Below are 15597 nucleotides of genomic sequence, written 5' to 3'. Positions count from 1 at the left end.
TAAAAGTGAAAATTAAAAAAAAAAAAAAAAGAAAGAAAATACCCAAGACCACATTGTGACACAAGGAACTTTCTAAGATGCCTTTGAGTTCTATTGGCCATCTTCTGTTGGACATGCTGTCTACCCTTCAGAATAGTTTGTTTTCCCGGTGAGAAGAATGAAGTTTTCATTTGCAAGAGGCTACCAATTGAAGATAGCTACCAGGTTAGTCGGGGTGGGGTGGCGGTGGGGGGGGGGTGGTTGGGCATGTGCCCACTTCGGTTAGCTCTAGGACTCCATCTGGTGAAGACTTGTGCAGGCCCTGTGTATGCTGCCTCAGTCTCTGTGAGTTCCCACGTGTGTTGATCCTTTTTGATTTAGAGGATCTTGTTTCTTTGGTGTTCTTCATCTCATATGGCTCTTACCCTCTTTCTGCCTCCTCTTCGTCAGGGTGCCCTGAACTCAGAGGGGAGGGATTTGATAGGGATATCCCATTTAGGGCTGAGTGTCCCCAGGTCTCTCACACTCTGCAGATCGTCTGGCCATAGGTCTCTGTGTCTGTCCCCTGCTAATGCAGGAGAAAGCATCTCTGATGTTGACTAAGCAAGGTTCTGATCTATGAGTACAGTGGAAGGTCATTAGGAATCATTTCATTTCCATATTCTTTCTGTACAGCAGGATTATTTGATTTTACCACAGGTTCCTGGGCCATCTAGTCTGAGGTTCTTGATTACCTAGGCAGAGTTGGGCATGGGTTTCATCTCATGGAAAAGGCCTTAAATCAAATAAAATTTTGGTTGATTACTCCCACAAGCTTTGTTCCACCGTTGCACTGGTGCGTCTTGCTGGCAGGAGATCATTGTAGTTAGAAGGGTGTGTAGATAGGTTGGCATTTATGTTTCTCCTTTGGTAGTGAGTAGAGTATATCCTGGTAGCAAGTATACTAGTCAGTAGGGGTGAAGGCTCTGGGCAGGTACCAGCTCAATCTCTCCATGTTCCCTGAGCTGTGTAGATGTTATTTTCAGAAATAAAATTTTGCTCTCATTTATCGGGAGCATCTGTAGCCTTGACAATAGCCTGGGCTCTTTGGGGGTTCTCAGGGGACCCCTGTGGATAAAAACTCAATTAAATGTAACCCATTCTCAGTGCTGAAGCTTCCTTTGGTGATGAGAGATGTCAAATTGGGGCCATGTCTTCCTGTTATTTGGCAATGTTGTTTTGATCGCCTTCATAAATGTGTATAATTTAGGAAGCTTCTATTTCATTAGGTTTCCCTAGTCCCTCTCAAATGGCCCTTAATTTTAGCTGTCCCTCTCTGTATTCTTTCCCTTTTTCCCTTTACCCACACCTCCCCATTTGATCCTCCCCTTCCAGTCCATACCTCTCACTTATCCATCACTATCTATTTCCTTTTCTTAAGGAGGGTGTCCTTCCCCCTCATCCCTTACTCTATATCTAGCCTCTGTGGTTCTACAGATTGTAGCTTGCTTATCATTGCCATAAATAGCTAATGTACATATATAAACCAATACATACCATATTTTTCTTTCTGGATCTGGGTTATCTCACTCAGAATGACTTTTCCTAGTTCCATCCAATTACTTGTGAATTTCATGATTTTATTTTCTGAAGGTGGAGTAATATTTCATTGTGTAAATGTGCCACATTTTCTTTACCCATTCATCCACTTACAGAGATCTAGGCTGTTTCCAGTTCCTGGCTGTTATGAATACAGCAACAATGAACACAGTTGAGCAAGTGTCTCTGAAGTAGGTTGGCACATCCTTTGGGTACATGCCCAAGAGTGGTATAAGTGGATCTTGAATAAGATTGATTCCTATCTTTCTGAGGAACTGCTGCACTGATTTCAACAGCAGTTGTGTGAATTTGTACTCCCTCTAGCAATGGGTGAGTGTTCCCCTAAGTCTACATTCTTGCCTTCATGAGCTGTCACTTATTTTTATTGATCTTGGCCCTTTGGATCCATATAAGATGAAATCTCTAAGTAGTTTTCATTTGTATTTCACTGATGACTTAGAATGAACATTTCTTTAAATACTTCTCAGACATTTGAGTATCCTCTTTTGAGGATTCACTCTTTAGATATGTACCACATTCTAAAACTGGATTATTTGTTTTCCTGATTTTTAGTTTCTTGAGTTATTTATATATTTTTAATGTCACACATCTCTCAGTGCGCAATTGGTCAGTTTTGAAAAAAGTTCAATACGGTGCTGATGAGAAGGTATATTCTTTTGTGTTCAGGTGAAATGTTCTGTAGATACCTGTTAGATCCATTTGATTTGTAACATGTTAGCTGTAGCTTTTCTGTATTTAGTTTTTGCTTGAATGACCTGTCTATTGGCAAGACTAGGGTATTGAAGTCTCCCACTCTCAGTGTTTGAGGGTCAGTATGTGATTTAAGGGGTAATAGCATTCCTTTTATGAATTTGGTGCCCTTATGCTTGGTGCATAGATGTTAAGAATTACAATGTCTTCTTGGTGGATTTTTCCATTGATGAGTGTGTAGTGTCCTTCTGTATGTCTGCTGATTAGTTTTGGTTTGATGTCTATTTTGTTAGGTGTTAAAATGGCTGCATTTTAACATCTCCTCAGGTTGAAGTCGAAGTTTTCTTCTAGTATCTTCTGTAGGGCTGAAGATGTAGATACATAATGTTTAAACTTGGTTTTGTCTTGGAATGTCTTTTCTCCATTGTGATTGAAAGTTTTTCTGGTTATAGTAGTCTGGGCTGGCCTCTGTGGTCTCAGTGTTTGTAGAACTCTGTACAGGACCTTCTGGTTTTTAGAGTCTCCTTTGAGAAGTCAGGTGTCATCCTAATAGGTCTGCCTTCATATGTTACTTGGTCTTTTTCTATTGGAGATTTTAATATTCTTTCTTTGAAGGTATGTTTAGTGTTTTGATTATTATCTGCCATTAGAATTTCCTTTCTGGTCCTGAATATTTTGTGTTCTGTGTGCTTCTTGTATCTTGACAAGTATCTCTTTTAGTTTAAGGAAATTTTCTTTGATGATTTTGTTGAAAATATTTGCCTTTGACCTGGGTTTCTTCCCCTTCTTCTATTTCTACTATTCATAGATTTGGTCTTTTCATAGTGTCCAGGATTTTCTGTAAACTTTTTGTGTGGAGTTTTTCAGATTTAAATTTTTCTCTGAGTGGTATACCCATTTCTTCTATCTTGTCTTCAATGCCTGAGGTTCCCTCTTCCATCTTTTGTAGTCCACTGTTGAGGTTTGCCTCTGAACTTCCTGTTGAAGTTTCTAGATTTTTTCATTGCCAGATTTCTCTCAATTTGGGTTTTCTTTATTGACTCATTCCTACTTGCAGATTTTGAACTCTTTTATTCATTTCCTTCCACGTTTTGTTTGTGTTTTCAAGGATTTCTTTAACAAATTAATTCATTTTCCATTGAAAAACCTCTATCATGTTCATAAGGGCTATTTTAAGGTCCTTGTCTTGTGCTTCCACTCTGTTGTCTTTCTAAGAGCCTATTGTATTTGGGTTGCTGGGCTCCAGTGGGGACATGTTCTCCTGTATATTATGGGTCATGCTTACACACTGGTGTCTAGTTGTCTGAGTTTGGGATGATTATATTTCTACTTGCTGATATCTGCTCTTTTCTTTGTCGAGTGGATGTTTTATTCCTTGGATTCTATTACCCACTCTGGTTCTTAGGAAGATATGATGGTTGTGTGTTACCTGGTATGGAATGCTTCTGGGATTCTGCTAGGTATGTGTCCTGGGGGTTCTGGGTACAATGTTTTTCTGAATATTGGGAGCTGATATATAAGAATGAGAATGGGCTAGAAGAGGGTTCTCAGGAGGGAAGGAAACAGGGTGTTTCACCAGGATCTGCTTAGTCCCCTGGATATAGGGCCAGAGAGAGAGGAGAGGCCACATCACGTAGTCCGCTACAGCGCTGGTGAAGGCACTAAGGGCTTGGATATGGAGGTACTGAGGGAGAGTAAAGACCTCAAACTCACCTACCTGTTTCATGGGCCTACTTGCTTTTCTAGCAGGGTTAGCTAGAGGTTTCCCATGAAAAGCCTGCTGGAATTGGGGTCTGAGACAAAGGGATGAGTGGGGAGAAGGATTGAGGAAGAAGATCTATATGGTCTCCTGGAGATAGGGGCTGTCAGGGTGGAAATGCCAAAGCATGTAGTCTGCTACGGAGCTGCGCATGTGCCTGAGGGGTTGGATTTGGCGGAAGGGAGAAAGAGGTAAATATCTGTGATTATCCTACCTGCTTTTCTGGCCTGGGTAAGCAGAGGGTGCCCAGGGAATGCCTACTGGAGATGGAGGCTAGGGATGAATGGGGGAAGGGGAGGTTGGAAGAGAAGATCTGTGTGCTATGCTAGAGACAGGGCAGACAGGGAGGGGGCACAGCGAGTGGTCTGCTACAGAGCTAGATGTGTGTGACTTGGGGTTTGGCTTTTGAGTGGTGAAGATCTTCAGTTAGTCTACCTACTTCCCTGGTCTGTGTGACTAGCAGATTCCCAGGGAATACCTGCTCAGTCATGCCTATTTCAAGATCCACTCGTTGATGACATTTTATGGCTTTAGTCTCATGCCAGGAGGAAAAGTGAAGATAAGCTGTTTCACAGTGGGGTTCTAGTCTGTCCTCTAATGGGAAAACATATTTTAATATTTTAACTTGGGAAACCTTAGCAGCTATGGGCCCGAATCTATTACGATGTTCTGTGTTTGAGAAACCCTCAGCTGCGGGACAGCTGTGCTTCTGGCTCCCTGTTTTCCTTCCCATTTTGTCTCTAGGCCCCTACACTTCTCTTTACCTCTTCTTCTTCCCCAGAAGCTCTTTCCCCACTGCCTTGGTCTGTAGTCCCTTCATTTGCTTCTCTACTCTCCCTAAGGATTGTATTCAGTGAGAACATTTAGAATCTTTTCCATTACGGCGGACCCTAACCTTTTACCTGCTCTGGGATTCTTAGTCTCAGTGGATCTCATTGCTCTGCGTCCTCGTATCAGGGCCCTCATTGGCATTTCTGATGCTCTAAGGCTTGCCTCCTCCACGCTATGTTGCTTAGCTCCTCTATGTATTCATAGATGCACGGAGCGATGTGTGTGGTCGGCATTCAGTAAGCAATGAGTAAACGAGAGACACTCCTACCTGGTTACTTTTATCAATACCAGGTCAACTCCTTTAAATTTCCTACTGTTTAAAGTTCTCATCACCACTTCTTTAGCCCTCAGAGATACCTCTTTATTTTACCACAAATTTGGGAACTGTCACATTGGTTATACTACCCACTTGATATATTCTTCTATTTCTAAATCTTTTGATACAATATGTATGTATTTAATATAGAAATACCCACTGCTTCTTAAAGATGAAAACGTTCCTCCCTTTAATAACCAATTTCTTTTTATTCTAATACCTTTCCATTTCAAGTGTTTCTGAGTCTTCTCTCATATGATATCTTTTCTGCCTTTTTTTTTTTCACTTATTTATCCTTTTTTACAGTATTTCACTATGCAGCCCATTCTGGCTTTGACCTCATAATCCTCCAGCCAAGATTTCTAAGTGCTAGAGTGGCAGGCAGGGGCCACCTTCACCTTTTCTCTCTTAAATCTATAATCTCTTCTCCACTCAACCTTCTCAGAAAATGGACTGTTTTTAATTATCTGTGATGTAGTCTTTTTTTTCCCCTGCACTGTAAAATAATCTCAGAAACTGGGTGATTTCTCCAAGAAAAAAAATTAGTGTTCTTAGTGCCGGAGAATGGAAGTCTGAAATCAAGGGGTGGTGGTGGATGAAGGTCCCTCTGCTGCATTGTCTACTGTGGTGTGCATAACATGGCAAGGTGGTATGCATGGAAGGATGGGGGCTAGAGTGCTGGGGAGGATGAAGGGGCCTTGCTAGCAGCCCACTCTCCATGTCACCAATTCCCCCCCATGAAACCAGCCTTGATCACTCTTACATGCTCCTCCCAGCATGCTACTGCATTGCCTACTACATGTCAGTGTGTGCTTGTTTGCCAAATTGCTTTCTCAGGCCTAAAAATTCAGAATCTTTCAGTGCTCATCTTATTTTGTCACATTTTCTTTGGTCGCTTAACATAAGAGGTAGCTGCACTTTGTTCTACTTCTCTCAGTCCGCTGATTTCTTTGTTACTTGATATGTGGCTTCTGTCTCCTTCTCTGTGGAAACCCCCACTTGTTGCCTGCTGATTGTCTTTGGGCAGAATCCAGTCATCTATCCATCTAACATGGCCTCCTCCTTGTCTAACATGTGCCTCCTCTAAATGAAGATCAACCCCACTTATCATTTCAACTTTTCCAGGCTGGATATGCTACTTCTGATTAATTTCCTCATCACCTGACCTGGAGTTGATAGGATTTTCCAAACTATTCATTCAGCATCGTAATCCTGGCATGTACAATATCAAATATCACAGTTTTGTGTATATATAGTTTCATCCAGGCCTTCAGTGGATCCTATTTAAATGAATAGCAGTCATATCCTGATAGTCATTTATATCACTTTGAGTCAATTTGTCTCTGTTTCCAAAATCCAATAGATAAGAACAATAGCCATTTTTAATATATTTCACATATTGGTGTTCAGGGATTTGGGAAGGGCTCAGCTGGGTGATAATTCTGTGCTTGTGACATATGCTAAAGGCTCTCAGCGTGTTTCAGGTTTCGTCTCAGCAACTGTGGCTGGAAAGCTGGGTTTCATGGGCTCTAGCCCCCATACCACCTAACTGGTCTCTCTCCTGAGACAGGTGTGGAGAGTTGGACTTCTGATCTGCTTCCTCGATTCTCTGAGGAATGCGTTCTGGATGGCAGGAAGTGGTCCTCATGCTGTAGGGCCTGGCTTGGTAATTAGAAGTTGTGACTTGTGTTGTGTGGCTTGCTGAGCAGTGCCACTACAGAGCAGCCCAGACTCACAGGGTGGAGGGCCCCATCCTGATGGGGTAGGGGTGTAAGATCGACTCCGTGACCATGCTGACCAACCATATTCATTAGCTACCCTTTGTCTCTGCTCTTTGCTCGTGATGGACAAAGCCTAAAGCCACAGTTTCTTTTGTTTTTCTGAACAATTGTGATAACTTGGAGTCAACTTGTTCCCCCCTCTGTTATTCTCTCTGCAATTACCTCTCTAGATTGTTTTATTTTTGTCCCATTGTTACGTATTTCTTCTAGTGTAAATAAACTACAGTAGGTTGTGGCCTCACAGTTAGAGACCTCACATCTTATTACTATTTACTTTCCCTACCATAACCTATACTCCAAGCTCTTCCTCTGCTCTCTTTGTATTACCTGGTGTCTGTACCAAGTACAGTAAAGCATTCTAGAACAGATGTTTACTGCTACCTCTCGCCTGTTTACCCACTCCTCAAGATGCTTTCTCATCCTCTCCCCTTGGTGTGGAATGACTTTCCAGAAATTCCTATCTTTTGAAATCCTCTTTATCCTTCAATATTGAATTCAAATCTGACTCCTCTGTGAGGCTACCCTTGAACACTCTAAATGGCAGGGGCACCATCCCTTCACTCCCAAGGCACTCTGACTTCTTTTAAAGTTAAGAGCTTGGGTTATAGCTCTTTGTACAAGCTTGCCTTAGTGTAGAGTGTGTTTAGTTCATAGTCTTGAAAGTGTCTATTTCTAGCCTCATCCTTCTTTCTACCTGGTATTGCTCAATTTATGTTCTGTTTGATTCACATTTGGTCACAGGTTTTGCAGATAGATCGTCCATAAATTTCTACTGTCATTAGAATGACTGACAAGAATTGTGAGCCATAACGCTAATCAGATTGTTAGTAGAAGGCAAAGGCTGTAGCCTTATTAAATGGGGTCTTATGGATCATAAAGAGTGATGGAGTTACTGCATGTCAACTCTGTTTGCACAAGCAGGCCAAGACAGACTTACAAGGAAAGCCCCAACAATGATCACAATGATTAATCACCGTTACCTAAGAGGGGTGTGACTGAGGAGAGCTTAAACTTGGATTGTCTCAGATTTAGTTCATTTATTCACATACACCCATACACACACATCCACACCCATACACATACAATCTATAATATGTACACACACACACCCATATGCATACACCACACACACATTTCCACACTCGTATATTCACAATCTATACTGTACACATACATAGACATACACATACACCACGCACAGACACCCCACAAATATATACAAATACATACACATCCACATATCCATACATATACGCACATCCACAGCCATACACATACATTAATACATACACACGCCGAAAAACATACACACTAATATATATCCACATCCATACCCAGAAACAAAAGCTATACTATACACACAGAAAAAACACACACACACACAACACACTAATACATATCTATACTGTACACATATACCCACTCACCATGCACACCCATACATACACCAGTAAACCCATCAGTACGTACACATCCATACCCATACACACACACATCCACACCAATATACGCACAATCTGTACTACACATGTGTACACACACATATATATAATAGATCAATACACACACATCTATACTATACACATACACTCACCCATATACACCCACACCCTTACACACACACAGCCTTACATGCACACACACACACACACACATACACACACACACACACACACACACACACACACACACACACCAGAGAGAGAGAGAGAGAGAGACTCTGAAGCATAATTTACTATCAAACACAAGCTGTTTGTGTTCTCTAACATCCCTTGTCTTCACACATTACAAACTTAAAAGTTAGTGAATAGGACTTTTACAACACGCTATCCACCAGGAAATAAAACATGAGCTTGTGTTCACAGGACCATTCTCTTGTGTGTTGTAGGTACTTTTCACCCATGAGGAGAAGGTGAGCTTCGTAAAAGACACGTTCCCAGAGTCAGAGACCCCTTGCCCACCATGAAGGGAGCCTGCATCCTTGCATGGCTGTTCTCAAGCCTGGGAGTGTGGAGACTTGCCAGCCCTGAGTTCCAGGAACCCGCCCAGTGCCAGAGAGCTGAGCATCCTGTTGTCTCCTACAAAGGTAAGGAATAAGGCTATAAGACATAAAGTGAAAGAAGTAAGACCACAATGTAAATTCAAATCCCACGTTTAGTGCAAGATAATAGAAGATGGGTGTTCCTTTTTGTTCTGTGACTTCACCTGGTTATTGTTTAAATGAAGACAAAAATAAAGATTCTTCCCCATAGAATCTCAGGTCTAGACGTAGAACATGCTCATGGAGGATCCCAGATGGGATTGCTACGGATGGAAACTGTGTTATTGTCCTATCATCATTTAACAGGTGCTGCAGGGCTCCCAGACATTCAGCTCAGAGGCTGAAAGCATGGCATCAGCACTGCAGTAAACAGGAGTAAGACAGGAAATCTTTTTTTCTGGGTATTTTCTGACGAAGCCAGGGTCTTGCCATGACAAGCCTTGTGGTCTTCATCTAGCAGCGCAATGCGGTAGAATCCATTATTGTCCGAAGTGTCTTCTCGGTGTAGTAGTTCGTCATTGATAGGCACATTCACTCTTCTATTCTCTACCAAAGTGATGTGAGATCTTTACAGCCTGGACACTTGAACAATCCACAGTCAGGAAAACAAAACACAATAAAAACTATGCCTCTGTCCTCAGCATGCCTCTATTATTATCCCAAATCAGACATTGAATTTTACTAACTCATTTCAACAGCTTTTCTTTAGGTTTGAAGCTTTGTATCACAGACTTCTTATGTCGATATGAAATATAAACAATCTGAGTCCCAGATTCATCAATTTACATTCTATATCTTTCTCATTTAAATACTTACCCCTGATTTGTCCCACATTTATCAAATTATGTTTATCCAAATTCAGGATATCATATAATATCTATGATATTTCAGTCTGTAGCTGTTAATGAAAAGAACTTCATGATATTATTGTTCTATCAGACATGGAAATGCTCCAAAATAAAATTTTTCCTAATACCATGAAGGGCATGGTCTCATGAGGGTGTGAATTCTGTAGGGTCAAACAAGGATCTACCTGAAATCCAAACAGTACAGCTTTGTTGGGTAATTCTTGAATGTCTTTAAATCTTTTACTACACTTTTTTATTTCTCATGAAGAAAACATCTTTTAAAGAAATGGAATCACTCGCCCAGTGTGGCATCTGCTCACTGAATCCTGATTGTATCATTCGAGTTTTCCTATGTCTGTTATAACCCGTAATTCCCAGGTTGACATGAGTCCTGATGAGATCTCCACTCACATCCTTTTGACTTCTGTGGACTCTCACTGTGAGGCAGAGTGTCCAGTGGGCAGTGGGCAGTTATTTACAGCCACTGGCTAATGGGAGCAAGCCTGAGCTTTTCTTATTTTATCATCTTTTCTTCATCTCATACTTAGAACAGTTCCATATAACCAGCTTTCCTTTGCCTGCTCTCTGAACACCCCTGCAGTGCAGCTGGGAGAGGAAAGCTAAGCTGAGCTCCCAGACCATGGCCAGCTTTTGGCCTGTTTTGTTTTTACTCCAGTTAATGGGTTTCCTGACATCTACCTCTTCATCCATTTGTCATTCCAGGGGATCTGATAAGTTATGTTTTCCTTTCTCTATTGATCATCTTGATATCAATATGTGAATTTTAATATAATTGATAGATTTTAATTCTTTGCTACTTTTTTGATGCTGTGGATGTTAGAACGATGCCCTTTCAGCATAGGAGAGCATCTTGAAGTTGGGTCCTGAGGTCAGTGATAACTTTCAGTCTCTTGGATCAAAGATGATGCTATTCTCTTACCTACTTCCTCACATCACTCTGGGAATGGTACTTCCTGGCTGCTTGGAGCACTAGCAGTTAGGGCTCTTGAGTGAATAGCACTAAGGTAAACACGTATGAAAATAAACCCTATGAACTCCTGCTGTGTCCAGGTCATCTCTAGGCTCCAGGGCCATAACCTCTGCCACTTTATCCTCTGTTTCTTCTTCCTGTGCACAGATCTTTGTGCCTCTGAAGGGAAACACTCATTTCTTTTCCTTTCACACAGTGCATGCCTCACTACTCCATCACTACATGACCCATCGCTCTTCATTACAGTGCATGTCCTCCCACTCCATCATCACAGTGCATGTCCTCCCACTCCATCATTACAGTGCATGTCCTCCCACTCCATCATCACAGTGCATGTCCTCCCACTCCATCATCACAGTGCATGTCCTCCCACTCCATCATTACAGTGCATGTCCTCCCACTCCATCATTACAGTGCATGTCCTCCCACTCCATCATTACAGTGCATGTCCTCCCACCCCATCATCACAGTGCATGTCCTCCCACTCCATCATCACAGTGCCTGTCCTCCCACCCCATCATTACAGTGCATGTCCTCCCACCCCATCATCACAGTGCATGCCCCGCCACTCCATCATCACAGTGCATGTCCTCCCACTCCATCATTACAGTGCATGTCCTCCCACCCCATCATCACAGTGCATGTCCTCCCACTCCATCATCACAGTGCATGTCCTCCCACTCCATCATCACAGTGCATGTCCTCCCACTCCATCATTACAGTGCATGTCCTCCCACTCCATCATTACAGTGCATGCCCCGCCACTCCATCATCACAGTGCATGTCCTCCCACTCCATCATCACAGTGCATGTCCTCCCACCCCATCATCACAGTGCATGCCCCGCCACTCCATCATCACAGTGCATGTCCTCCCACTCCATCATTACAGTGCATGTCCTCCCACCCCATCATCACAGTGCATGTTCTCCCACTCCATCATCACAGTGCATGTCCTCCCACTCCATCATTACAGTGCATGTCCTCCCACTCCATCATTACAGTGCATGTCCTCCCACCCCATCATCACAGTGCATGTCCTCCCACCCCATCATCACAGTGCATGTCCTCCCACTCCATCATTACAGTGCATGTCCTCCCACTCCATCATCACAGTGCATGTCCTCCCACCCCATCATCACAGTGCATGCCCCGCCACTCCATCATCACAGTGCATGTCCTACCACTCCATCATTACAGTGCATGTCCTCCCACTCCATTATCACAGTGCATGTCCTCCCACTCCATCACTACAGTGTATGTCCTCCCACCCCATCATCACAGTGCATGTTCTCCCACTCCATCATCACAGTGCATGTCCTCCCACTCCATCATTACAGTGTATGTCCTCCCATTCCATCATCACAGTGCATGTCCTCCCACTCCATCATTACAGTGCATATCCTCCCACTCCATCATTACAGTGCATGTCCTCCCACTCCATCATTACAGTGCATGTCCTCCCACTCCGTCATTACAGTGCATATCCCCCCACTCCATCATTACAGTGTATGCCCCACCACTGCAACATTTCCTCAGTAGCAGCTCTACACAACCCCTACTGGGAGTCATTGAAAACCCTTCAAGATAATTTTTTCTTCTTTTCTTTGGTCTTCAGGGTATGTAGTCCACTGAGGAATTAAAGCCAAATTACCACTGTAAAGTTCTGGAAAGCCATCTCATTCTTTATAGTTATGCCAACAACCCAAACTGTTTATTTTAGTTCCTAGATTTTGCTTTTGGTTTTTAGAGAATTAAAGTAAAATCGATGGAATGAGAGTTGTTCATAGAAATCTATCTTTTGGGTTCCTGCTCTACATTTACATAAAGCCTTACTTATATTTCATGGTTTATTGTTCTTTCATACCTCAAACAAAGATGCATATACATATAGACATAATCAAAGCTAGTGATCTTTCATAAAAGGTAGTGTGTGTACACTTTGGCATAATAGAGTAAACTCTGGCACCAGAATGTCCACATTTATACCAGAGTTCTTGTGGTGCAGCTCTCTACCATGATGTGCTCTAGTCCTGTCAAAAACCCTTCACTGAGAGATGCATTGGAAGATTTTCCAAGAACTAGAAATCCTAGGTTAAAGATTAAAAGTGCCTGGGTGGTTTGGCTGCACATTTCAGATTCTGCCTGATGAAGGTATCTTTGCCTGAGGATCTGTTCCCTGCAGCCTTGCCAGTAGAGTATGCTGTTAGGGTTTGCAATTTGAGCCCACCCCACAGTTCACAAATGACATCTCAGAGTATTATAAATGATCTTTTCCCCAGGGCTAGGCGATCAGTCCATCACTGGGTTACTTCCCCAACTCTAAGTTGCCTATTTTTAGTTTTGGGTGAACATGTAACTAACATTTAATGACTGCCTATTGCCAACAACATCCATGCTAAATTTTGGTTCAACAGAGGCCAAAGTCCAGTCTCTAAGAACCAAAAGACCTTCCCATCACACTCTGTTATGTGTCTGCATCATGTGCAGGGAACACAGGGGAGAAACATGGAAGTCAGGTGGTCACATCCCCAGAAACATTTCTGGAAGGTTTTGAGGAAAAGCTCATGGCAGAGCTGAGTCCCAGATGGCTGCCAGGAGTTTATGCACCTCATGAAGGGGAAGATATTCCAGAGAAAGGAAGTGAGCAAGTATTAAGTGCTGAAGTGAAGGTGCACCACAGGTCCTAGCAAACCCACGGTACGGAATGAGTCACAGTGTCCTTATCTAGGTGAAAGGGAAGGAGGGCAAGTGACTAAGGCTACCATAGATAGTGAGGGCTTAGATGTGCATGGCATGGCGAGATATCTGAGATTAACCTCCACTGGGAGGAAGGAAACGTTGTGGTCATCAGGCAAGTTCATTCTGGGGCTGCTGCTGTGATCAAAGGCAGCAAGAATGAGAAACTGGGGTCTAGATGGTAACACAAATATAGGAAATCAGAAGTAGGGGTGGTTCTAGAAAGTGGAGCGAGCTATAGTTGATGATATAATGGATAGAGAACCCAAGAGACTAGGAAGCTTTGTTGATATCTAGGATCTTTGATCTCTACTCCAAATATGGTGAACAAGGGAAGCTGATGTGAGGGACATAATACCTGTGGACTGAGAAGCCTGTGAGCCCCAGAAGGAAGGATCTAGCTGAGAACAAGATATTCCAAATCTCAGTGAGGGATTCTTTTAAAAACAGTGTTGGCCATGAAAGTCTGATAATGCAGTGTTCAGGTTCAGTATGGGCCAGAAGGCAGAGGAGTCACCTTGCTCTGGTTGTCCCGGGTCTTTTTGTGTTGATAATTTGTGCATTTGAAAAGCCAAACAGTTGAGCTGCATTCCAGTAGTTCTCATAGTGGTGGTTTATCTGGGTATTGCTTTCCTAGGGCTGTTGCAAAATGACCACCAACTGAGTAATTTCCAGATGTCTTCTCTCACAATGTATACTTATACTATCCAGCAATCCCCTGTGACAATGTGAATGAGGCCGTGCTCTCTCTGATGACCTAGAGAAGACTTTGTTTCTCGTGGTCAGCAGCAGTCCTCCGCCTGCCTTGGTTTGCAGCTGCTCTGTCCAGTCTCCTGGACTACACACTCTCTACAGTCTCCCTACGTAATTCTCTGTCTTCTCTTGTATCCTGTCACTTTGTATTAGGGAGAGCCCAAATCCAGTTATCACCTGGTCGCAAACAGTTCATCTGCAAAAGCAATTTCAAACTGTGCCACATCTGCAGGTGCCTTTGTATAAGGCTCAGGGGGATGGTTTTGTGCGGCCCCAGCACAGTCCTTGGTGTGTTGCTTAACCGGGGCTGTGTAGGAGGAGAAAGTAAAACACATTTCATGTAAAGATAAATGTGTGGATCCAAAGAGAGAAATATGTTAGCTGTGCAGGGACAGGAAGACAGGAAATAGCTTTGAAAAGAGCATTGTTGAATAATCCTTTTAGTGAAGATGGGAAGAAGCCTGGTGAAGGAAGAGGCTAAAGAAAGAAAAGAGAGGGGGAGAGAGCCCATGTGGCCAAGCCATTGAGCTGGAGGAGTGGGTGGGGTCCTGGGAACAGGTGAGAGGTTCTCTGGTAGGAAGCAGATTCCACCTCCAGTGAGCCAAACTGAAGGGAAGGGCTCAGGCACCCAGGATGCAGGACAGAAAGTGGGTTGAGGTGGGGTAGGAGTTCCTGGGGAGTGGACAGGTGATGCCCAAGAGACTGGGGGCTCTCGGAAGTATGTGATGCTTTGAACAAAAGAGAAGACTGCTTGTAAAACACATAAAAGATTCCCTGTGGATACTTTGAGAATAGCTTATGCTGGAGCTGACAGCTGGTCACCACTTTATCTATCACATGAATACATTTTTGAAATGTAGGACCCAATTGTGCATAAAAGTTTGAGAAATTATCCTAAAACACTGGCAAGGGAGAAATGTAGGAATAGGATAGCCTTATTTAAAATCTTGATTTCCACGTAATTCTTTTAAAAGTCATGATTTTGTGTTATACTTTGGCAACATTCTGCCTAAGAGGCTGTTAGTGAAGTGAATCATATGCCAATCATATGCAACACCTTCATGTCATCAAGCACATTTTGTCAGTGTCTTGACTGGAAGTACCTGGACAGACTGAAGACTCTGACACAGTCTTGTTTCCCAGCCTCGGTGAAGTACTTGCCACTCCTCCTCTCTTGTTGAGGCCTTTGCTTCACACGACCCAACGGCTTGCTGGGTTTGAAGGCTGCCTCCTTGGCTGCATGCTCTGGAAGATTTATTCATGAGTGTTCAG

General features: G+C 43.0%; 1 protein-coding gene across 1 annotated transcript in view; it reads left to right on the top strand.

Annotated features, from left to right (window-relative positions):
* The window catches only part of Sema5a (semaphorin 5A), a 485625-nt gene that overhangs the window by 163613 nt on the left and 306415 nt on the right, over positions 1–15597 (top strand). The window contains exon 3 of the mRNA XM_059276245.1: positions 8844–9041. Coding sequence (XP_059132228.1) covers positions 8918–9041 — 124 coding nt within the window. The 5' untranslated portion in view covers positions 8844–8917. The remainder of the gene's footprint in view (positions 1–8843; positions 9042–15597) is intronic.

The sequence above is a fragment of the Peromyscus eremicus genome, chromosome 11, assembly GCF_949786415.1.
Source record: "Peromyscus eremicus chromosome 11, PerEre_H2_v1, whole genome shotgun sequence".
Lineage (NCBI taxonomy): Eukaryota > Metazoa > Chordata > Mammalia > Rodentia > Cricetidae > Peromyscus > Peromyscus eremicus.
Note: the sequence above shows the minus strand (reverse complement) of the source record. Positions and strands in the feature narration are given on the sequence as shown.